Below are 23,516 nucleotides of genomic sequence, written 5' to 3'. Positions count from 1 at the left end.
TGGAATTCCATCACCTCCACTAGCTTTGTTCATAGTGATGCTTTCTAAGGCCCATTTGACTTCACATTCCAGGATGTCTGGCTCTAGGTCAGTGATCACACCATCGTGATTATCTGGGTCGTGAAGATCTTTTTTGTACAGTTCTTCTGTGTATTCTTGCCATCTCTTCTTAATATCTTCTGCTTCTGTTAGGTCCATACCATTTCTGTCCTTTATCAAGCCCATCTTTGCATGAAATGTTCCTTTGGTGTCTCTGATTTTCTTGAAGAGATCCCTAGTCTTTCTCATTCTGCTGTTTTCCTCTATTTCTTTGCATTGATCGCTGAGGAAGGCTTTTTTATCTCTTCTCGCTATTCTTTGGAACTCTGCATTCAGATGTTTATATCTTTCCTTTTCTCCTTTGCTTTTCACTTCTCTTCTTTTCACAGCTATTTGTAAGGCCTCCCCAGACAGCCATTTTGCTTTTTTGCATTTCTTTTCTATGGGAATGGTCTTGATCCCTGTCTCCTGTACAATGTCACGAACCTCATTCCATAGTTCATCAGGAACTCTATCTATCAGATATAGGCCCTTAAATCTATTTCTCACTTCCACTGTATAATCATAAGTGATTTGATTTAGGTCATACCTGAATTGTCTAGTGGTTTTCCCTACTTTCTTCAATTTAAGTCTGAATTTGGCAATACGGAGTTCATGGTCTGAGCCACAGTCAGCTCCTGGTCTTGTTTTTGCTGACTGTATAGAGCTTTTCCATCTTTGGCTGCAAAGAATATAATCAATCTGATTTCGGTGTTGACCATCTGGTGATGTCCATGTATAGAGTCTTCTCTTGTGTTGTTGGAAGAGGGTGTTTGTTATGACCAGTGCATTTTCTTGGCAAAACTCTGTTAGTCTTTGCCCTGCTTCATTCCGTATTCCAAGGCCAAATTTGCCTGTTACTCCAGGTGTTTCTTGACTTCCTACTTTTGCATTCCAGTCCCCTATAATGAAAAGGACATCTTTTTTGGGTGTTAGTTCTAAAAGGTCTTGTAGTTCTTCATAGAACTGTTCAACTTCAGCTTCTTCAGCATTACTGGTTGGGGCATAGACTTGGATTACTGTGATATTGAATGGTTTGCCTTGGAAACGAACAGAGATCATTCTGTCGTTTTTGAGATTGCATCCAAGTACTGCATTTCGGACTCTTTTGTTGACCATGATGGCCACTCCATTTCTTCTGAGGGATTCCTGCCTGCAGTAGTAGATATAATGGTCATTTGAGTTAAATTCACCCATTCCAGTCCATTTCAGTTTGCTGATTCCTAGAATGTCGACATTCACTCTTGCCATCTCTTGTTGTGTTAATTACTTTAAACTGGGTTTACTAGGAGTAGGGGCTTCCCTTGGAGCTCAGTCGGTAAAGAATCTGTTTGCAGTGCAGGAGACCCGGGTTTGATCCCTAGGTTGGGAAGATCCCCTGGAGAAGAAGATGGCAACCCACTCCACTATTCTTGGAACCTGGTGGGCTGCAGTCCATGGGATTGCAAACAGTTGGGTAGGACTGAGCAACTAACACTTCACTTCACTACAGTGGGAGATATGTGCGTGTGTGCTAAATCACTTTAGTTGTGTCTGACTCTTTGACCCTATAGACTGTAGCCCACCAAGCTCCTCTGTCCATGGGAATTCTCCAGGCAGGACTACTGGCATAAGTTACCATTTCCTTCTCCAGGGGAATCTTCCCAACCCAGGGATCCAACCCACGTCTCTTGCATCTCTTGCATTGGCAGGCGGGTTCTTTACCACAAGCGCCACCTGGAAAGCCCAGTGGGAGATACACCTTCATGCCATTCTTCTCTGTGGAGTTCACTCTTTCTTTAGAAGTAAGACACTCAGCCCAGAAGTGTATTCTGTAGCAGCATGTACTGTCACAGAGCTGGATCACAGGTCTGACTTCACTCCTTACACGCACCACGCTCACCACCACCGTCACCACCATCTCTGTCATCTGCATCATGCCCAGCACCGCCGCCGCCAACACCACCCAAAAGCGGAAGCTGTCAGATCACGTGGACTTTTGAAACGGAAGTTAACAGAATCAACAGCAAACGGAGCAGATTAGCTATAAAACCTCATGTTTGTCCAGAGCTTTTCATTTTGCAAAGAACGTTCACAAATACTCACTGAAACCTTGCAACAGTCTTAAGAATTGAAGTAAGTACAATTGCCATCCTTGTATTTACTTTGCTCTTGAAAATTTTAATACAGAAAAGTGCAAAAGGTAATATAACACACATCCGCATATGTGCCACCCAGAATTAACAAATGCTAATATTTTGTCATATATACTGGAGACTTTTCTTTTAGAAAAGCCCAGAAGACAATTAGACATTAGAACTTACACTTTCTCCTATCTTCCTCGTTTATTGTATTGTTATTTTTAAATCATTAGAGTTTATGAAATTTATTCTAGCTAGAGTTTCCATAGTGGTTCATCTCAGGCGTATACCTTAGTGGATGAAATACTTCTGCCTTTTTTATTAATATGATGGCTTCTCTCTTTCCTTGCTCTCTAGAGGTCTTTCTGGAGGTAGCTTAGAGTAAGCCCCTTACACACAAACGAGTTCCATTCTGAGAGCATGTCTGTAAGTCCAATTTGTTCCTAAGTCCAACAAAGTTATCCTAGGTACTCAACTAACACAATCGGCTATATTTATAATACTTTTTGCACAAATAATACATAACAAACCCCCAAAATAAAACATTTTTAATCTTACAGTACAGTACCTTGAGAAATACACTAGTTACAGTACAACAGCAGGCACACCAGGCTGGCATCGAGTGAACAGGCAAGAATTATTGACTGGAGGAAGGAGAAGAGGTGGGAGATGGTAGAGCCGAAGGGTCGTCAGCGATAGGAGACGGAGGACAAGCTGAGCTGTCACTCGTGCCTGATGTTGATGGCATGGGTTCTGGTTCCTTGCTAGATTCAATTGTTCATATCTTTGGAGGTTTGAAACTTGGAATTCGTATGTAGAGGACTTAACTGTGTTCGGTAATGGTTTGTGAGTGCTCTGACCCGAGTTCCTTCCAGCTTTAGAGTGGTCACCTCCTGCCTTTGTATTTGAATGACAAGCTCACAGTTTATAATCTTTGGTCTGTACTCCCTTTACCTAAGTTCCTTAGAGACATTACTTTGCTATCTTTCTCACAGTAAATGTCATAGAAAAGTTGGAGATCACATGATTTCTTCTTGCAGATAACTTGCTTTTTTGTCTTTGTTTTTAATGTAACATAGATGCTGATGATGTCTTCATTTTTTTTTTTTTTTTTTGAAACTCAGTAGCTTCACTAGGATATGTCTGTGTTGACTATTCTGCTTCAATCTTTCCTGAACTGCAAGGTACCCTTTAAAACTGAGGATTTGGGTCTTCCTTTAATTTTTATTAAAGCTTTCTCTTTTTTATGCCTTTAGATTTGTTGTGGTGGTTCTGTTTTCTTCTTCAGTGGCACCAATTATCGGCATGACGAATATCCTTTGTTGTAAAAATCTCTCAGCTTTTCCCTGATAACTTCGGGTTCTTTGTTCTTCTTCCATTTTATTTGGATGGTTTCCCCAAGCCTTTCTTTAGTGTTCGTACCTGTGATTTCAGGTGTATCTGTTCTCTTTTTGGCATCTTCAAATTGACAGTCATTTCATAACATTTTTTTTCTTCTTCCACATCTTCCCTGAGATTTGACAATTTTTTTTCATCTCTTCTGCTGTATTATGACCTCTTCTATAATTATTTGTAACCTTTTTCTGAAGTCTTAGTGCCTTTTAAAAGAAAATATGAGGGAAGTAAGTCAGAAAGAGAAAAAAAATATTAAAGTATATATATGGAATCTAGAAAAATGATACAGATGATTTTATTTGCAAAACAGAAATAGAGAGGCAGATGTAGAGAACAAATGTACAGATTTGTTACATGCACTGTTGATACTATGTATAAAATAGGTAACTAATGAGAACCTATTGTATACCACAAGGAACTCTACTTCAGGCTCTGTGGTGACCTGAAGGGGAAGAAAGTCCAAAAGGGAGGAGACATATGTGTGTATATGGCTGATTCATTTTACTATACAGCAGAAAATATCACAACATTGCAAAGGAACTATATACTCCAATAAAAATTAATTTTAAAACTACTAACAAAAAATATAAAGAACTGGGGTAAAACTATGTTTGCACTGTCCTGCTTCCTGGAGTAATTCTCCTGAAATGCACTCTTCTAATTGTTACTGTGCTGTTATTTCTGGTCCTGTTTGTTGCCTCTCCTTTTGTCATCCAGGTCACTGATTTGCAGGATTCGGGACAGTGGGGGCTTGGAGCAAGGCATCTCCAAAAGCTTTTCCATCAGTTTTCTTGGGCACACGCTGGGAACAGGCTTCTGCTCAGCAGCCTTCAAGGTGATCAAGCAGACAGCAGTTTTCAGCAATACCCCGCCAGCCGCAGGCCTGTCGGGGGTAAGATCTGGTGTCATCAGGATCAAAAAGCTGACTGTCCCCCACACCCCTCATCCAGTTGTCACATCTCCTGTCCATCTGTCTGATGAGCTTCCCCTCCAACCCCCTCCCCGACCACGCTGAGATGGGCAAGAGAGTGGGAGTCACCCCTGCCACTCTACGTGGCTCTGAGGTGCCACCATTCCAAGCGCTGCTGCTGGACCATTCAATACAATATTCCTTCTTTAAGAAAAGCCCAAACATGGGGACAGTTTCAATCCCTGGGTTAGGAAGATCCTTGGAGAAGGGAATGGCAACCCACTCCAGTATTCTTGCCTAGATGATCCCATGGACAGAGGAGCCTGGTGGGCTACCATCCATGGGGTCGCTAAGAGTTGGACACAACTTAGCGACGGAGCACACACATCCAGGAAGGTTCTAACTACAGCCTGCTACTGCCACAAAGCTGGAAAAACAGGTTATCCCCAAACTTTGTTCCAGGAACAATCATCCAACTGTGTTAGCCTGCACTCAGTTGTGAGTTTGGTCAGGCAGGTTCTACCTGCATTCTTACAATAATAATCATTCTTACAATAATTGGCCTTCAATTCTGTTTTGTTAGATACTGAGATAATTACCTTGATTTAATTTAGTTGTTCTCCTGGCAAGTCTTCATCGTTTTATTTTTAACATTCCTATGTCTTTTAATGCATGTCTCAAAACATATTATTGGATCTTATATTTTTATCTAATCACAGTTTCCCATTTAATTAACTACATTTATTATAATCATTCTTTCATTAGAAATATACAAAGGTACTTCTTTTTTTCCCTATTTTCACTTACTATGCTACTTTTTTCCACAGTTTATTGTGATCCACACAGTCAAAGGCTTTGGCATAGTCAATAAAGCAGAAATAGATGTTTTTCTGGAACTCTCTTCCTTTTTCCATGATCCAGCAGATGTTGGCAATTTGATCTCTGGTTCCTCTGCCTTTTCTAAAATCAGCTTGAACATCTGGAAGTTCACAGATCACGTATTGCTGAAGCCTGGCTTGGAGAATTTTGAGCATTGCAGCCATGAAATTAAAAGATGCTTACTCCTTGGAAGGAAAGTTATGACCAACCTAGATAGCATATTGAAAAGAAGAGACATTACTTTGCCAACAAAGGTCTGTCTAGTCAAGGCTATGGTTTTTCCAGTGGTCATGTATGGATGTGAGAGTTAGACTGTGAAGAAGGCTGAGCGCCGAAGACTTGATGCTTTTGAACTGTGGTGTTGAAGAAGACTCTTGAGAGTCCCTTGGACTGCAAGGAGATCCAACCAGTCCATTCTGAGGGAGATCAGTCCTGGGTGTTCTTTGGAAGGAATGATACTAAAGCTGAAACTCCAGTACTTTGTCCACCTCATGCGAAGAGTTGACTCATTGGAAAAGACTCTGATGCTGGGAGAGATTGGGGGCAGGAGAAGAAGGGGATGACAGAGGATGAGATGGCTGGATGGCATCACTGACTCGATGGACATGAGTCTGGGTGAACTCCGGGAGTTGGTGATGGACAGGGAGGCCTGGCGTGTTGCGATTCATGGGGTCGCAAAAAGTCAGACACGACTGAGCGACTGAACTGACTGACTGACTGATGCTAATTTTTTCTGCCTCCTTTCCATTTTTCCTCCGATAGATCAAGTTTTCTTTCACTAATTCCAAAATTATTTTTTCAAATTTTGTTTTTATGGTGGCTGCTTGCTTTTAACTTAAGGCCCAAACTTATATCTACTTATGTCTATTGATTTCTTAAACTCACCATCCTCATGCTCTTCTGTCTCTCCGCATGCATTTTAAACTTTTCCAACCTTGTTCAAAATGGTAGAACTTGGTTGGTATGTATGTGTGTATTTTCTTTCCTCTTTTCTCTATCTACAGATTGCCCTTTTTTGGCAGTGAAAGTATGGAGCCTTAACCACTGGACCACCAGGGAAGTCCCTGCCCTAGATTTTTATACAACAATTAACATCATTCTCATACACGTTACAGCTGTCTCTGAGGTTTAGTTCTCTTCTCTGCTGTGGTCCCACGTGCCTGAGATCTTCAGTGGAATTTCATGTTTACAATTTGGTTAGACATCAGTGTCCAAATTCAGGGGTTATTTTGTTCTTGCCTTTCCTATTTTAAAAATATGACCTCTTCTTCTTCTTGCATGCGTTGGTGCTGTTGTGAAATCTCATTTCACTCTGATTGATGGAGGAGTTGTTCCTTCTCTCTGGAGGCATTCAGAATCTCCTCTTTGCCTTTGGAATTCTTACATGTCCATGTCCATGTGGGGGTTCACCTTCTCAGTCCTCAACCCTGTTTGTCATGTCACTCCATGAGCCTTTTGCTCTGAGATCCTTCATCTTTCTTTAATTCTGATAAACATATTTTTATTATTTCTTCTAGTATATTTTTTCTGCTTCAGGTTCACCTCTTATCCATCTCCTACCATTTTTACTTTTCATATCTCTTAGCTTTTTCCCCCCTTCTTTTTGCCTTCTAGAAGGGTTTTCATACACATCAGCTCTATTTCATGCTTTTGTCCTCTCTGAGGGTGGCCTTCGTTTCTACTTTTTATTTCTCCTCTGTAACATTTCCACTTGTTCTTTATTACAACTCCGTGCTGCAGCTGAACATTACCAACATTTTCTCTTTTAGGTTGCCTTCCTGGTGGATCAGACAGTAAAGAGTCTGCCTGCAGTGCAGGAGACCTGGGTTTGATTCCTGGGTTAGCGATGCATAAACCAGTACTTGAGAAACCAAGCACCCCACACTCAGAGAGTTGGAGAACTCAAGTTTATTACACCAGTGGGCCCAGAGGAGTTAACACTCCAAGCTCTGAGTCCCGAACAAAGGGATAGCAGAATTTTTATAGACAGACTGTAAGCGGGCAACACTAGCTGTTAACAGGCTGGTTTAAACTAAGGGGTTTCATGCGCGCAGGAACAGTGGTCAAAATGCGGAGGGGGATGCCTGATCTGGGCAGGCATGATTAAGCAGGTTTGCAGGGGCTGGGCAATTGCAAAAAGCAGGACAAGGGTGAGTGAGATAAAATTTAGTTCGTAGTATTGCAAATCCCCACTTTTTGAGACTATGTGACCTACGTGATCTAGACTTTGCAAGGGGCAAGCTGAGTTACAGAGGCAGAAGGAGAAGGAGGTTATGTAAAATTTTAACTTTTCCTCTTCATTGGGAAGATCTCCTGGAGGAGGAAATGGCAACCCACTCCAGTATTCTTGCCTGGAGAATCCTATGGACTGAGGAGCCCAACAGGCTACAATCCATGGGGTCGCAAAGAGTTGGATGTGACTGAGTGACTAACACTTTCTCTTTTAGAGTATATTTACTATGTTACTTAAAATGGAGCTCTGTGACAACCTAGAGGGGTGGGATGGGGTGGGAGGTAGGAGGAAGGTTCAAGAGGGAGGGGACATGTGTATACTTATGGCTGATTCATGTTGATGTATGGCAGAAACCATCACAATATTGTAATTATCCTCTAATTAAAAATAAAAAAAATTAAAACAGAAAAAGGTATAATCAGAAGAAAAATGTGTAAAAAACAAATTGGCTCCACATGTTCCAACAATTTTGCTTCAAACAATAGTTTGGATGGTACTCAAGGGGCTGTGTCTCTTCTTCGTTCATCTTGGGAGTCTGGTTGTTTCTGCCTGGGTATGCATGTTCTGCTGGGGTCTGGGATGTTTTATGAGCAAGTGCTAAAGACCAGGCTCTGGTTGGTGTCTCCCTAGAGAAGTTAAGGAGGTGTTGGGGGAAGGATATTCCCCAGGATGGAGTATCACAATGAGTAACTCTCATTATCTGATACTGGGTTGGCCAAAAAGTTTTTTTGAGTTTTCAAAACATCTTACGGAAAAATCCAAATGAATTTTTGGCCAACCCAATACTTGGCAGCTTGTTCACTGTTCACTTTTATTTAAAATTTATTTTTGGCTGCACTGGGTCTTTGTTGCTGAATTCGAGCCTTCAGCGTTACGGCGAATGGGGGCAGCTACTCTCTAGTTGCGGTGCATGGGCATTTCATTGTGGTCGCTTCTCCTGTTGTGGAGCATGGGCTTAGTTGTCCCACGGCACAGGGATCTTCCTGGGCCAGAGACGGAACCTGTGTCCTCTGCATTGGCAGGCAGATTCTTAACCACTGGACCTGCAGGGAAGCCCTCAATGTTCACTTTAAACTCTCAGAAAGAACAGTCTGGGGATGAGAGCAGCCTTAATTTCTAAACCATCACCCAGAGGTCTTAGGAGGGGAGGACAGGGAAGAGGAGGTGCCCTAGGGCAGCTGGTCAACCATCACTCTGCATCCTGAGGCAGGGCCTCCAATCTGCCCTGATCATGCCCTACACAAAGTACCTGTGGCCTGGCTGCTGCCATTGAAATCATGTTAAAGGGTGGGTGGGGAGCAAGGGAGCCTCAAGGCAAAATGCAGGAGAGGTGGGCACAGAGCATCAGGGAGTTTCTAAGAGGAACCAGTCACATTATATTGGTTAATCCAGGTAGTGGAACATAGGATGTGTTACACTGTTTATCACTATACTCCAAACATGGGGAAAGTCCATGGCGGTTCAGTGGTAAAGAATCTACCTGTCAGTGCAGGAGACACAGGTTTGATCCCTGGTTTGGGAAGATGCCCTGGAGGAGGAAATGGCAACCCACTCCAGTGTTCTTGCCTGGAGAATCCCAGGGACGGGGGAGCCTGGTGGGCTGCCGTCTCTGGGGTTGCACAGAGTAGGACACGACTGAAGCGACTTAGCAACTTAGCAGTAGCACAGGGCACTATTAACACTTAAAACAACTTAGGATTTCAGATTTGTGGGGTTTTTTTTTTATGAAAGACATGATATCTGCCCTCAAGACCTACTATTTAGATATTTGATCAGTATGCATCTGTTTCTTACTAATGGGAAAGGCTGTTCATCTAACAACTAACACATATTAAGAGCTTAGCATCTATCAGGCGTTATTCTACACACTAGGAATACAGCAGTAAACAAAGGCCCTGCCTTCATGGAGTTTCCATCTTTATGAGGTAAGCAGGAAAATAACCAGACAAGTAAACACATCTGTGGGTGGCGATACATGATATAACAGAGAAATAAAGCCAAGACAGACATGCACAGCCAGGTGAGATGATGCCATGTTAAATAAAGTCATTAGGGGAGACCTCATAGCTAACATGACACTGGACAGGAGCTCATGCAGGCAACAGGGAGAGGGTGTTCTTGTGGAGGAAACAGCCTGTGCAAAGGTCCCGGGGTAGGGGCATGGCCTGGTGTGATGGGAATAGCAAGCCAGGAGGACATGAAAGGAGAGAGTGGATGGCATACGGTAGGGGCTTCCCAGGGCCAGGGGCGGAGGCACCAGGTGCTTTAGGACTTCACCACCACGGTGGGGACTTAGCCATGAACTGAGAGCAACATGCACGACATGGGGAAGGTTCTGACCAGAAGTGAAGGATCTGACTTACATTTTAAGGAGACCACTGTGGCTACTGCAGCCATGACCCTGAGACAGCCACTCAGTATTGCTCAGTCTTTGCATTTTCTGTTCTGAGCCCCTATATTTAAATGATATGATGACTCAGTCATTCAGAGTAACCACTAGAGTCTGAGACCACAAAGTCTCCAGCTCCCTACTTCACTGTTTTCATTCAGCTGAGAGGAGAGTAACTTACTGCCCCCTCCACAAACATCTACACAGACCCATCTCTGAAGCATCACTTGCTCTGTCACACTCCAATTATTTATATGCATGCCAGTGTTCCCCCACTAAGCTGTGAACTCCTTTAGGGACACAAAGAGTGGATACATGTATATGTACAACTGATTCACTTTGCTGCACAGGAGGAACTAACACAACGTTGTAACGCAATTATACACCAATAAAAAAATGAATTAAAAAAATGACCTTAGAGCCTGTTACACAGAGTGAAGTCAGAAAGAGAAAAGCAAGTATTATATATTAACACATATATGTGGAATCTAGAAAAATGGTACAGGTGAACCTGTTTGCAGGGCAGGAACAGAGAAGCAGACTTAGAGAAGAGACTTGTGGACACAGCAGGGGAAGGAGAGAATGGGACAGACTGGGAGAGTAGCACTGATACATATACATTGCCATGGGTAAAACAGGCAGCTGATGGGAAGCTGCTGTGTAGACAAGGAGCTCAGTTCAGTGCTCTGTGATCACCTAGAGGGGTGAGATGGCGGGGAAGGGAGGTCCAAGAAGGTTGGGATATATGCACACTTTACAGCTGATTCACATTATTGTACAGCAGAAACAAATACAACATTGTAAAACAATTATCCTCCAATTAAAAATAATAAAGTATTACCCCTAAAAAAAGACCCTGATGCTGGGAAAAGGCTCTGGTGCTGGGAAAGACTTAGGGCAAAAGGAGAAGGGTGAGGCAGAGCATGAGATGTTTGGATGGCATCACTGACTCAATGGACATGAGTTTGAGCAAACTCCAGGAGATAGTGTGGGACAGAGGAGCCTGGCAGGCTACAGTTCATGGGGTCACAAAGAGTCGGAGATGACTTAATAACTGAACAACAACACCTAAAAAATTAATTTAAAAAAAAAGAAAGAAAGACGCAAGTCTCTATGGTGCTCACACTCAGATTTTATTAGCCGGAGTCCCACCTCCGAGGAGATACACAGCCAGCCAAGGCACCCAGCTACCATCCTGTTCTTGCTTCCAGGGCCGATTCCAGGGCTCCCCTGGGGTGGGGTTTCTGCAAAGCCGCTTCAGGGCCTGGTTTCCACAGGTACAGAGAGCTCAAGGGAGGGAAGTCCAGACTCAGGGCCCAGTCTTCTCCACAGGGGAGAGGACACAGAAGCCAAATGAGCTGTGCGTCATGGAGCAAAGAGAGAGAGCCCTGAGCTGTGCCCTGGAGGCCAGGGCACTTGGGGTTCCTCCTGCTGGCCAGGCCACTGGATGGCGGCCTGCCTGCCCCCCACAGCAGGCAGTCCCTGCCTGGTCAGACCCTTTCTGCATTCACTGTTGCACATATAAGGCAGCTCAATGTCTCCTGCTAACTGGGCTCTATGAGCTCCAGCTGCTGGAGGACAAGGACCAAGCATCTGATTAGAATGTGAGGTGACAGGGCTTCCACCCTGGGGTACACCCACCAGCCCGCAGGAGCCTGAGGCCCAAGGGGGCTGCTCTGTCCCAGGGTGCAAGGGGCTTGGGAGCAGAGCACCCCAACTAGGAGTGGACCGTCCTGCTAATGGGCCGTTTCTCTGTGAAGAAGCTTTTTAGCAGTAGCACCTGGCTGAAGCTGACCACAAACAGGGCGATGGTCTCGCCAATGGACCAGTAAGAGACTCGACTGTTGAGGTCTTCTGCGCGGGCCCGGTCCTGTGCCTCCCGGAGCCGGTAATGCTTCTGCGAGTCGATCACCGTCTTCAGAGCCTCATGGATGGTCACACAGGCGGACTCCATCTGGGCAGGAAGAGAAAAGTAGTCGCTGCTGACCCTCAGAAAAGAATGGAAACTGGCACACACAAAGCAAACTCGGTCATCAACATCCTACATACTACTAAGTGCTAACAATGCTTCTGAGCTAAGGGTCTGACACGGTTTTATTCATAATAAGCCTAACTGAGGTTCAGAAAGGTCAAGTAACAGAGTCACAGAGCTAGGAGATGGCAGAAGTGTGAAAGTGTCAGTCGCATCTCCGCGTGTCCGACTCTTTGCGACCCATGCACTGTGGCCCTCCAGGCTCCTCTGTCCATGGGATTCTCCAGGCAAGAATACTGGAGTGGGTTGCCATTTCCTTCTCCTGGTGATCTTCCCAACCCAGGGATCAAACCTGGGTCTTCTGCATTGTAGGCAGATTCTTTATCATCTGAGCCACCAGGGAAGCCGGATGTAAACTCAACTGTCAGGGCTGCTCCCAATGCAGAGGACCTGGGCTGAATCTCTGGTCAGGGAACTAGGTCCCACATGCCACAACTAAGATCTGGTGCAGGCAAACAAATAAATAAATAATATTTAAACTCAACTGTTCGAGTCCTGAGACTTTGCTTTCAAACACTGCCCTGAGTTCTTTTTTTTTTTTCCCCTGAGCTCTTATTTAATACTTACCATATCCCTGACAGGCAAGGATCATTACCCCCGGTGCTAAGGAGGGCTGACTGATTGCTTACTGCATATATTAAAGAGGAAATTGAGTCTTAGAGAGGCTATGTGACTTGCCCAAGGTCACACAGCAAATTAATGGCAGGGCGTGGCGTAAATTCCAACTGCACTAGACTGTGAATCTACCCTGGTGGCCCAGATGGTAAAGAATCTGCCTGCAATGCAGAAGACTAGGGTTCAATTCCTGGGTCAGGAAGATCCCCTGAAGAAGGGAATGGCTACCCACTCCACTATTCTTGCCTTGGACAGAGGAGCCTGGCAGGCTATAGGCCATGGAGTCACAAAAGAGTCGTACATGATTGGGAGACTGACACCTTCACTTTATTTCTGAATCTACTGCTCATTCTATTACAAAACTGCTGCCTACACTTCTAGGCATACATACAAATACATGAAAACATACATTTCTCATGTACATAGACCCACACCAGCATACAAACAAGGGCAAAGACACAGACACGTGTGCCTGTCAGCACATACACATGCATATACTCACATGTAACACGTGCTACTTCACAACTTCCTTTACTTGCTACACTACCATGCATAGCAGGCAGATCTTTGACTATGTCCCCACCACCACTACCAGGGTCCCACCACTACCAACCCCAGGAAGCTGAGAATACAAGCTGTGACTATGACGATTATATGTCACACCTGAGACTGTCCAGGGAGCCTGAGAGCCCCTCAAAACAGGGAGCTTTCTCGACCTGACAGTGGAAGGAGAAGTCAGAGAGGCTGGACACAGGAGGATTCAGCCGCTGATGCTGGCTCTGAAGATGGAGAAGGTCACATGCAAGGAGCAGAGAAAGAACTCTAAGAGCAGAGAGCATGACCACCAACTGCAAGGAACTCAATTCCGCCAAGGACCTAAGTGAGTGGAGACACCCCAGAGCCTCCAGAGGACAGCCTGACCCCACCAGGATCTTGATTTCAGCCCCGAGAACTTGAGCAAAGCCTCTAGAACTGTGAGATAATAAATTGTTATTATTTTCAGCCATTTGCAGTAATTACTGACTCAGCAATGGAAAACTAAGATATTATGCCTGTGAAAGAACATGTCCTTACTCACTGGCAACCTCTAGAACATTCAAAACCTAGAAAACTCTATGGACAATGGGTTCCTGTGCTACAGAAGTTCATAAGCACCAGACAGACAACTGCTTCCCATACTGGAAAGGTGAACCATTCATAAAGTTCAATGTAAGAAGCTAGAAGCTAAGGCTTCCCTGGTGGTCCAGTGGTTAAGACTTTGCGCTTACAACGCAGGGGGCCTGGATTCTATCCCTGGTCAGGGAACTAGATCCCACAGGCTGAAACTAAAGATCCTATTTGCTGTAACTAAGAACCAGCACAGTCGAAGAAATAATTTTTTTTTTTTTTTTTTTAAGACGAGTGGATCTGGGAGCCATTTAGAGACTTGGTAACAGGTCTCTAAAAATCAGTGGGATGAAATCAGTGGGATGGACAGAGATATACATATATGTGTATATCTGCATATGAATGGCCGTGTGTATATGCATACAGATGCATGTGTACATATATGTACACACACGTTCAATATGTATAAATCCACACTTTGCTTTTTAAATACAAGGGAAGGGTTCCTTGGCTTTCCAGGCTGGAGTTCCATCCTGTGTTTTACCTCCACCGCACACTCATTCAGAAACTCAAGGTGTACATTTCATTCACTTGAACTGGGTGCTCCTGGGACCCCTGGACCCTGGCCTGAGCATTCAGCAGTACAGGTTGATACCTCCACCCTCCTCCCAAAGTCCAGGGTCACTGGAGAAGGAGTGAGGTCGGGGTTGGCAGGGAGGAAGAGAGGCCGAGAAGGACACAGAAATCACAGGTGCAGACACCCCGGGCAGAAGACATGTCACATTGCCATGGAAGGCATCGTTTCAGAGGCTTGGCTCACATGTCCCCGGCCAGAGACCAGCACTGAGAGTCTCTGAAGAAGGCCCGAGACCTTTACAGCAACAACCTCAGACCTGATCAGTGATGGGAAGGAGGTCAGTCCTCAGAGGTAACAGAGCAAGAGGTGGTGCTCTACAGTCTTCCTGGCATCTGGAACCAGCAAACCCCTTCAGAAACTTAGCATGGGCCCCCAGAGACCAAGAGCAACATGACACCAAGATCCACAGACACTGGGAGCAGCCCCTTACCGGAGAAACATCCCTCCTCCCCTTTCTCAGGGACCTGCCGTTGCCTAAGACGTTGCCTAAAACAACCTGTCTGTTTGCCTAAGACACCAATTCCGCTTGTTTCCACAAAGTTTCAGTTGGGCAGCCTGCTTCCTGCCCAGCAGGAAGCCAGCAGAGGCCCTTTTTTTGGCAAACAGCTCTGTTTGCCCAGGGCCAGGGGTCCCCAGCTCTCCCAGAGCCTGACTTTCACCCTGCTGAGACCTCCAGCCCTGCTAGTTCCCAGTGTCCTGGAGCCTCACGGGGACGGCGGGCACTACTCCATCCTGACAGGTGGTCTCTGGAGACACTGACCAATCCTTCTGCCCCCAGGACCATCCCTTTCCTGCATCCCATGCCCACTCCCACCCTATCTCCACCACCTGCTGGTGCCCAGGTCTTCACTCTGTAACTGTCAGGAAATTCACTCAGCCTCACCTCTTCAGAGCCTCCAAAGATAAAAGCAAGTTCCCTATGTATGATCCTTCAAGTTGCAAACTTTCAAAGGTGTAAATGTGCATGCCATCAACATCAGGCGTGACAGTGCAACTTACCCTCCATCTCCTATGCTGACAACCCTTTAGCTCTACCATCTCCCACCTCCTCTCCCTCCTCCAGTCAGTGACTCTTCTTGCCTGTTGACTCGATGCCAGCCCCTGTGTGCCAGCTGCTGTACTGTACTCCTGTACTTTTCAAGGTACTGTACTGTAGGATTAAAAATGTTTCCTTTATTTTTTGTGTTTGTGTTTTATGTATTATTTGTGTTAAGAGTATTATAAACCTATATAGATGACTGTGTTAGTTGGATACTTTGTTGGACTTAGGAACAAATTGGACTTATGAATGCATTCTCGGAACAAAACTTGTTTGTACATAGGAGACTTACTGTACTCAGTTCTTTAAATTCTTGAAGAACTCAAAGGGAGTGTCATGTGAGCTGGCCTCTGAGTAGAGTCAGGGAAACTTTAATCTTCCCTCGACCACCACTGAGGCAGCCCCGGACCTTGGACCTCTGTCAGAAGCCTCCAGCCTCCCCTAGGACCTGCCCAGACTCTAGGGATGCTGGGAGCACTTCAAGCTTGGCCTCCCTCAGCAGGAACCCTGGCCCGTGTCCTCTGCTAGGAGCCCGGTCGTTCTGGAACTCAGGGTGAAGACAGTCCCTCCAGCCTGGGACTCGGTCACTCTGAATCCTGGTCTTTTCCCCTGAGGCTGATACTAGTCCCACAGCACACGGCCTCTGGCGTAGTGCTGACCTGGACAAAGCCTCATGGGAAGAGACACGACAGCTGCAGGCAGAGAGGGAATCTGTGCCGAGCAAAGTGAGAGCAAAGTTAAGAGCAGGGCCCAGGAGGAAAGTGATGCCCTGATACCTGCATCTGCTGTTCTCGCCACCTGGGGGGCCCTCCGTCCCCCATGCCAGACACACTCCTGGACAAGCACTCACACTGTCGCCTGTGAGCTAAGACTCCCTGTGAAGACTTTCCCAAACCTCCTGAAGAGTCAGTTGGTCCCTTCCCTGAGAACCCTCACCCTTAAATCACAGCTCTGGGACTTCCCTTGTGGCTTAGTGGTAAAGAAGCCGCCTGCCAATGCAGGAGATGCGGGTTCAATCCCTAGTCTGGGAAGATCCCACATGCCATGGGGCAAACTAAGCCTGTGTGCCACAACTATTGAGCCTGTACTCTAGGGCCCGGGAGCTGCAACTACTGAAGCCCACTTGCCCTAGAGCCCAGGTTCTGCAACAAGAGAAGCCACTGCATTGAGAAGCTTGTGTACCACACCTAGAGAGTAGCCTCCTGCTTGCTGCAACTAGAGAAAAGTCCGAGCAGCAAGTAAGACACAGCACAACCAAAAATAAATAAATAAACAGAATTATTAAAAAGAAAAAACACAGCTCTGATCACAGCATCCTCCGGGCACAAATGCAGACGGAGCACATGCCCAGCATTAGCAAGTGAGCTTTGTCGGAGGCAGATACAGATACAACCCCACTCAATCAGGGAGAGGGGACACAGGTACAGAAGTAGAAGGAAATGTCTCTTCTGCGTCTGGGCAGAAGGAAGGATGAGGTCCCCAGATGCAGAAGCAGCAAGTGCAATCTCTCCTGCAACAAAACGCAACCCTGAGGCTCCAGGAAAGAATGTCTCTAGTGCCCTAACCCACAAAGCCTATTCTCTACTGACTAAAGGGCCATACAGTCAAAGCTATGGTTCTTCCAATAGTGATGTACAGATGTGAGAGTTGGATCATAAAGAAGGCTGAGCACCAAAGAATTGATGCTTTCGAATTGTGGTGCTGGAGAAGACTCTTGAGACCCTTGGAGAGCTTGTGCTCAGTCAATCCTAAAGGAAATCAACCCTGAATATTCACTGCAAGGACTGATGCTAAAGCTGAAGCTCCAATCCTTTGGCCACCTGATGCAAAGAGCCAACTCACAGGAAAAGACCCTGATGCTGGGAAAGACTGAGGGCAGGAGGAGAAAGGGGCGACAGACGATGAGATGGTTGGATGCACCACTGACTCAATGGACGTTTGCTCAATGAGCAAACTCTGGGAGATGGTGAAGGACAGGGGAGCCTGGCATATGCAGTCTACAGGGTTGCAAAGAGTCAGACACGACTGAGCAACTGAACAACAACTGCACTAACCCACAAAGCCTTTCCTCTACTGGTTTCTTTTCCACTGTTTCAAGAGGCAAATCTCTCAGCTCAGGTGGTGACAGTGATGAAGAATCTACCTGCCAATGCAGTCAAAGGAGGAGACGTGGGTTTGATCCTGGGTTGGAAAGATTCCCTGGAGGAGGAACTGGCAACCTGCTCCAGTATTCTTGCCTGGAGAATCCCATGGACAGAGCCTAGCGGGCTACAGTCCATGTGGTGGCAAAGAGTCCGACATGACTGAGCAACTGAGCACACACACAGCTCCTGGAAACTTACAAAATCTTCAGTACAGAAGCTATTTCATCAATGACCAACAGAACTCTTGAGAGGACAGGTTGTGAAAGCTCTTACACATAAAGACACACCCTGGGCTGGACTGTCTATCAGCACTCATGTTGCCAAGTTCAAACACAATGATGTCCAGCAGAACTCTCCACGCATGGGCACCAGCCACTTGGGACTACTGAGCACTAGACAGATGTGTTGCTACAGAGCAAACAAGGAGGTGAATTTTAATTTTAATATTAATATGTCAATAGCCCTAAGCAGATAGTGTTACCGACTGCACAGTGCAGTACTAACCTCCAGCTGCTCAGAGAATAAACCCATCATCAAAGCCACAGAGGAATGGAGCCTGTGGTCACTTTGGAGGGCAGCCCAGAAGGTGACCTGGTCTCACCAGACACTCAGATGCTCTGGCTTCAGTTCTGGGACAGGTGCAGCCACAGATGGTCATTCCCGTCTTGGGAGCTTTCCTGGGTCCTGCCACTCAGTCGCTTGACAAATATTTGGTGAGCTCCTATTCTGTGCCACACTCCATGCACTGGGGTGCTGAGGGCCCAGGGGTAAATAACACAACAATTCCAGCCTGAGTCTGTGTCTGGGAGGGAGGAGCTTGAACAGTAGGAGGAGAGACTGATGGAGGAGGCTGAGGTTGATTATAGTTAACCGTGAGCCACGGGTGACACGGATGACTATCTGTCCTCCAAAACTGTCACTATTTCTGTTAGGATGTGGAGCTGTCACTAGGGGTCAACTGCCTAACAGGACTGTATATGCCAGCCTTCCTTCCATTCACCCAGACTGTCCACACGACTATTTCTCAACAATGAGATATGAGCAGGGGTAATGGTGTCACTTCTGAGCCAGGGCTTTTAAGAAGCAGGCGGGGCTTTCTCATTCTCTCCATTTTTTGGTGGCAAGATGACCAAAAAGGAGCCTGGTTTCCCAAGTCACTCCATGGAGGAGAGTCCTCCACCCACTCCCCCACTCTCCAGATTATTATTTGAGTGAGAATCAAAACTCCCATTGTGTTAAGCCATTGATATTTGGGGTTTACTTGTGATAGCAGCTTGTGTTACCTTAACTGATACACCACAGAAAGCAGGACTTTGTCTTTCTGACGCAGATGCATTGAAGGAGCAGAGAGGCACGTATTGTGTGTGCTTTGACAGCGGTGCTGTGTCAGACTGAATGGGAACGTGGGAATACCAGAAGAAAGTACTGCAGGGACACAGTTAAAGAATGGAGAGGAAGACCAGAAGGGGAACCAGAAAGAAGAACCATAACGTCTTCTAGGACTAGCTGTGAACACACGGGCAGAGCAAATACTGTGGCTTCAGACAAGGAGGTGGGTGGCTGGTGACTGTTCATCAGCCAAGACCGGGAGGAATAGGCTTGTGGGGGCAGGGTGGAGGAGGGGGTTCATCTCAGACTGTTGGTGCTGATGTCCACTCACCTGGGTGAGAGCTGTGACTCTGTTCCCCATGTCTGGGAGAATGGGGGGCTCGTCGCCCACTTGAAAGTCAAAGTAGACAGTTTTGTGAGAGAAGGTGGAGAACTCATTGCTGAAGCAAAACTGATACACGCCCTTGACCTCGGCCTTGTGCGTGAAGCTGTCATACTGTTTCTTGGTTTCACTGTAGATGGTGTTCCCCAGAGGGTCTTTCATAAAGCAGTCAACATCGTAGTGGCCTCCAGTGATGACCTGACAACCATAAAAGAGACCCACAGGCCGTTTTTTACCAGGGGGCAACCACCACTTACCAAATGCCAACTGGGCACTGTGATTAGATGTCACAAACATTGTTTTCATTTAGTCTTCACAACCTTCTAAAGCAGGTGCCATGACACTCCCCAATTCACAGAGGATGAGTCTGAGGCTGAGAGAGTTGAAGTGAACTGTTCACGTCACACAGCGTGAAAGTAACAAGGCTAAGACTTGGATCCATGTCTGACTGACTCCAAAAGTTTTGCTCTGCAAGAGTGCAAAGAGCCATGGGATTTCCCTGGTGGTCCAGTGGTTAAGATTTTGCCTTCCTGGATACACGTATATGTATAGCTGAGTCCCTTCACTGTTCACCTGAAACTACCACAACATTGTTAATTGGCTATACTCTAATATAAAATAAAAAGTTTTTTTAAAAAGACTTTGCTTTCCAATGCAGGGAGTGCAGGTTCGATCCATGGTGAGGGAGCTAAGATACCACATGCCTAACAGCCAAACAACCAAAACACAAAACAGAAGCAACATTGTAACAAATTCAATAGACTTTAAAAATGGTCCACATCAAAAAAACAAAAAAAAAATCTTAAAAGAAAAAAAGGGTGCAAAGAGCTTAATCCTCTCCACTTTACAGAAGAGGAAACTGAGGCTCTGGAGGTTTATATTATTGCAGATGAAATGCAAGAGGAAGGCAAATACAGATCGAAGCCTTCACAGAATCAGTGACTACCAGAGGAGTCATTTGTTCAAACTGTACCATAGGAACGATAAGATCTGCTAAAGGCAGAATCACAGGGATGGCCAATGACTAGAACTAGGGTCCATCAAAGAACACGGTCAAAGGCCTCCATCCGCTTCCAGACGTTAATATTTCCTTTTGTACAGATGGAAGAAATTGCTTTGTGATCAGTGAGATTCCTAATGCTGGACATGTATAGACTTATGCTGAGCCCATAACAGCGGTTTCTGACCTAGCACGGACCTGATGACCTCTCAGGGCCCTCCAGCCTCACAACAGTCTTTCTGTTTTCAAATACTTATTTATGTATTTATTTATTGCCCTACATTGTGTCTTCATTGCATCCCACAGGATCTTTCATTGTGGCACACAGGATTAGTTGTTCTGCAGCATGTAGGATCTTACTTTCCTGACCAGGGATTGAACCCATGTCCCCTACACTGCAAGGCAGATTCTTAACCCCTGGACCACCAGGGAAGTCCCACAAGGATCATTTTTTTTTGACAACTGTATCTGGGTGACCCCTGTTTACCCAGTTGCAGTTTGCACACTGTCCACAAATGTGAAAGTAACGAGATGAATGACTCAGAGGCCAGGACACAGGATGCTGTCCCCATGCACAGCCTCTTTTAGTGGTTTTGGTCAGAGAGGGCCCATCACACTGCCTACCCTCCCTTTTGCTACCCGTGCCACTTCCCTTCTGTAATGCCTGCCAGTATGTGTCCACGATCAGACGCCTGTCCGGATATCTGGGTAGGATTGCCTAAACTCAGATCTGCAGCTCTCTAACTCAAGACCTACCTGTTCCCAACCGCCACCCTCCCCCCTTCCCCCGCCCCGCCCCCACCCCCCCCCACCCCGCCACACCCCAACAGCGAGCCATGAGAACTCTCACAGCAGCCAAGAGTGCAGGAGCTTGGAGCTTTTCTGAGCCATATGGCAGTAGCCACAACACCACTCCTTGTAAAAACTGCCAGGCTGAAAGCCCGAGCGGACTCCTTTCCAAAGCACCCTCGCTCCCCCTAACTATGACTTCAAACGCTGGAGAGAGGCGGAAAAATAAAACCACGAACCCATTTCATCTCGCTGCCATTTTCCAGTACAGGCGGGCACAAAGCTGTCCAAAAAACGTTGGGACAGACAGCCTGGTGCCATAGATGGCGTTCTGTAGAGTCAACGCGCTCTCAGGTCATTCAGATCAACTCCCCAGGAAGCCGGAGCCGCCCGGGCATCCCCATCCTGGGCATGCACCTGCGGTGCTACCTCCCTGGCTAGTCGGTCCGTCTCGGGTGGGCTCTGACTTCCTTGTCTCTGGTCATTCCCGCCTCCCTCTGCAGCCTCTTTGGCTAATTCCAGCCACTACAGCCGGGGGCGCACAAGTGACCACTGAAGACCTGGAAGCGGGAGAGAGAGGAGGCGCCAGGTCTCACCTGGTAGTCTAGGGAGAACTTCACGCCCTGCTCCACCTCCTCGTGGAAGCACTGCTTGGCGTTGTCCGGCAGCTCGAAGGTGAGCTCGGCGCCGCGCGGCCGCTCCGCCTGGAGCAGCAGCAGCAGCAGCAGCGGCAGCGCGGAGACGGAGCGCGGGACCACGCCACCCATGATGCTCCCGGACCAGTCCGGCAGGTCGCGGCTCGGGCTACGGTCTGCACGGGCGGGGCGGCAGCTGCTGGACCCAGAGAAGGTGCAGCACAGACGTGGCGCGAGCCGGCGCCGCGCTTCCGGGCCCGCGGTTCAGAGCGCAGCCGCGCGCTCGGGGGTGGGCCCGGGACGCGAGCCAGGGAGCACCGCTGCGCCTGCGCGCTGGCTGGGCTGGGGAAGGGGACACTCCCCCTTCGCTGCCCCGCCCCGCTTTTCTGCTGGAGCATCTCAGCGAAGGCGAGGCGAGGTCCCCACCGCCAGCGCGCATCTCCTCAAAGCACACTGTACTTGCATCCCCAGTAGGCATGGTTCTGCACCCTCTGGGTCCTGCAGGGTTGAGTGTTTCCCGGAGTCGGCCCAGGTGCACGCAGTCCATACTGTCTGGCTGCAGGAACACGAAGCCCGTGAGGTTTTACAGGGTACACTCAGTTTTTGACTGGTTCTGGAGAAAGTCTCCTGGTCTACAAATGGGTGTACCCAAACTTGCTATAACGCAGTAGTTAGGAAGGCTAGATGAAAGAAGAGATGGAAACTCTGCTAAGTCGCTTCAGTCGTGTCCGACTCTGTGCAACCCCAGAGACGGCAGCCCACCAGGCTCCCCCGTCCCTGGGATTCTCCAGGCAAGAATACTGGAGTGGGTTGCCATTTCCTGAGAACCCAATTAACACCCCTCTTTTTCATTCCCACCCTCTTCCCAAGGTGAAAAAGTGTGCCTTGGGTCAGGATGGATGGTGAGAGTAAGTAGAAACCCCACAATTACATCTACTCCGGGGAAAACCTACAGGTGTGCTCATACTCAAAGCTTCACGAAGCTTCGTGAACATGGGAACACAAGTCTCTTGCTCAGGGGTTTCAGGTTCACTTTGGTTGTCAGGATAAGTGGAAGGTTCTTCTGGGACAAAACAATCATTGTTTTCTTTCCTTTTGACTTCTCAAAAGCGCTGGAAGCAGTTAAATTAATTTACTGCCTTATCTATTACCATTGACCTGAGAAGCTATTTTGTATAATCATCACTATAGCGTTTTATAGTATACTCAGTATAATCAGGTAAGACAAAGAGAAAACCCACTGATTTTAGTTTCACTACTCAGTGAAAGGGGGCTTCCCAGGTGGCTCCGTGGTAAAGAATCCGCCTGTAATGCAGAAGACTCGGGTTTGAGCCCTGGGTCAGGAAGATTCTCCGGAGGAGGTCATGTCAACCCATTCCAGCATTCTTGCCTAGAGAATCCCATGGACGGAAGGGCCTGGCAGGCTACAGTCCATAGGGTCAAAAAGAGTTGGATACGACTAAAGCAACTGAGTACACACTCAGTAAAGAATTTTTTTCAGAAGATTGTTGGTTGACCTGTATCTTAATTTTAGCAAAGACTTTTACTGCCCATATAGGTCTCCACGTAGATAAGACCAGCTGTCCTGTCACTGGACATATTTGGACTTCCCTGGTGGCTCAGACAGTAAAGAATCTGCCTGCAGTGATGGAGACATGGGTTCGATCCCTGGGTTGGGAAGATCCCCTGGAGAAGGGAATGGCTATCCACTCCATTATTCTTACCTGGGAAATTCCCATGGACAGAGGAGTCTGGCAGGCTATAGTGCATGAGGTCGCAAAGAGTCAGACATGACTAAGTGAC

At 46.8% G+C, this 23,516-nt stretch overlaps 1 protein-coding gene across 1 annotated transcript; it reads right to left on the bottom strand.

Moving 5' to 3' along the window:
* Window positions 1-11,116: 11,116 nt before the first annotated feature.
* TMED3 (transmembrane p24 trafficking protein 3) lies at window positions 11,117-21,979 on the bottom strand. The gene is made up of 3 exons (NM_001081609.2): window positions 21,675-21,979; window positions 19,239-19,487; window positions 11,117-11,958 (listed from the first exon to the last, which is right to left on the bottom strand). The coding sequence occupies exons 1-3, from the start codon at window positions 21,843-21,845 to the stop codon at window positions 11,722-11,724; spliced, it is 657 nt and encodes a 218-aa protein (NP_001075078.1). The 5' UTR covers window positions 21,846-21,979; the 3' UTR covers window positions 11,117-11,721.
* Window positions 21,980-23,516: the final 1,537 nt, after the last annotated feature.

This window comes from Bos taurus, chromosome 21, assembly GCF_002263795.3.
Source record: "Bos taurus isolate L1 Dominette 01449 registration number 42190680 breed Hereford chromosome 21, ARS-UCD2.0, whole genome shotgun sequence".
NCBI lineage: Eukaryota > Metazoa > Chordata > Mammalia > Artiodactyla > Bovidae > Bos > Bos taurus.
Note: the sequence above shows the minus strand (reverse complement) of the source record. Positions and strands in the feature narration are given on the sequence as shown.

Bases quoted from the DNA above. Each gene is read 5' to 3' on its own strand.
- TMED3 (NM_001081609.2), bottom strand. From the start codon at position 21,845: ATGGGTGGCGTGGTCCCGCGCTCCGTCTCCGCGCTGCCGCTGCTGCTG. The intron at 19,488-21,674 runs GTGAGACCTGGC...TATGGTTGTCAG, and splicing joins AGTTCTCCCTAGACTACCAG to GTCATCACTGGAGGCCACTA. The intron at 11,959-19,238 runs GTGAGTGGACAT...CTTCCTGCCCAG, and splicing joins GAGTCACAGCTCTCACCCAG to ATGGAGTCCGCCTGTGTGAC.